The sequence below is a fragment of the Pundamilia nyererei genome, unplaced genomic scaffold (assembly GCF_000239375.1).
Source record: "Pundamilia nyererei isolate P.nyererei 1_Seehausen unplaced genomic scaffold, PunNye1.0 scaffold00691, whole genome shotgun sequence".
Lineage (NCBI taxonomy): Eukaryota > Metazoa > Chordata > Actinopteri > Cichliformes > Cichlidae > Pundamilia > Pundamilia nyererei.
The window spans coordinates 8947-10293 of NW_005188092.1; the positions used below are offsets into that span (position 1 = coordinate 8947).

The 1347-nt window shown below is 33.3% G+C and overlaps 1 protein-coding gene across 1 annotated transcript in view; it reads right to left on the reverse strand.

Annotated features, from left to right (window-relative positions):
• Positions 1-307, reverse strand: part of LOC102198786 (acidic mammalian chitinase-like) — a 4165-nt gene extending 3858 nt beyond the window's left edge. The window contains exons 1-3 of the mRNA XM_005754848.1: positions 283-307; positions 169-195; positions 4-67 (exon numbers count right to left, since the gene is read on the reverse strand). Of these exons, the coding sequence (XP_005754905.1) occupies positions 4-67; positions 169-195; positions 283-307 (116 nt within the window). The remainder of the gene's footprint in view (positions 1-3; positions 68-168; positions 196-282) is intronic.
• Positions 308-1347: the final 1040 nt, after the last annotated feature.

Sequence of the window (1347 nt, forward strand, 5' to 3'; positions counted from 1 at the left end):
AACTTTCCATCTCCAGGCCTGTACTGGGACCAGTTGGTGAAGTAGCACTCCATCCTGCTGGCAGATCCTGTGGTGGTGCAAAGTAATATTGATAAAGCACAGGTCCCAGTAGTGATACACAAGTAGTGATCAAAATGTCAGTTGTTTACCAAAGTAAACCCAACTTACCCAGCTGGCTTATCACCAGGCACAAACCTATGGAAATTTTAATATAAGAGTAAGCAAAATAAAAACTTGCATGATATACTTATATTACATAGATCCAGTAAATTCTTAAAATACCTGCTAGAATTGTGAGCCTGGCCATCTCGGATTCACTTCTTAAGAGTTCACTTAATAAAAATGAAGTTGGTTCTACAAATCAGGCAACACTGTAAGACGTATAAAAGTATATATAAATAAATAATCACAATTACGAGAGAATAACTTCGAGAGACTGTTCCCCTTGTTTACTCACCTTGAGACCAGACGAAATACCCAAAAAAGCTGCAGCGAAGGTGGGTCTTTTATACACCTGATTGTATTATGAAAACCAGGAAGGTATAGCACTCTTTCGTAAATCCAAGTCATAAATGGTTTCTTTATTAGGATGTGCTTTGATAAGAGAGTGCTCAGTCTTAGCCATAAGTAGACAATAATTTACTCTATGTGGTATTCTTTTTATGTATATGACCCTGGTGTACCTTAGGTCACTAGATATATCACATTATCATCAGTATTCAGTTAAACCAATCTTAGGACACAATAATCTCCTGATATAACCTTGTTTTGGATACAGAGCATATTGTTATGCTGTCATGGTAACCTTACCTAGGGAAATATAGGTATGCAATTTTATTTTTTGATTATTTTTGATTAAAAAAAAGAAGAAAATAACGAAATATAAAACAATAATACACATTGAAATGCACAAAATGAAAATGTAAACTTTAATATTTCAAGATTAAAGTCAATCTTCAAAGTACAGTGAAGTGTTTATATAAAAATATTCTGCACATTTCAAGTTTATTCTGACAATACAAGAAAGAAAATCCTTTCTTACTGATTAATGATCTACTGATCTACATTATACCATATTTGCACACTTTGCATCTTGCACATCTTCATCCTGTCTTGTCTACAATATCCTGGCCATAACTTGAACCTGGTATTCAATACCTACTGCACAATCATCTCACTTTACTGTAATTACACATGACCACTTCGTATTGTCTCTGTCCTGTCTTTGTTTATTGTAGAAAGATGTAGTAAGTAATAGTACCTTTTTAGCTCTTAATTTCAATCAAAGCTTTATTCGTCACATTTACCCAAATTTAGCAATTTATTATTTATTTGTAATTCCTAGTT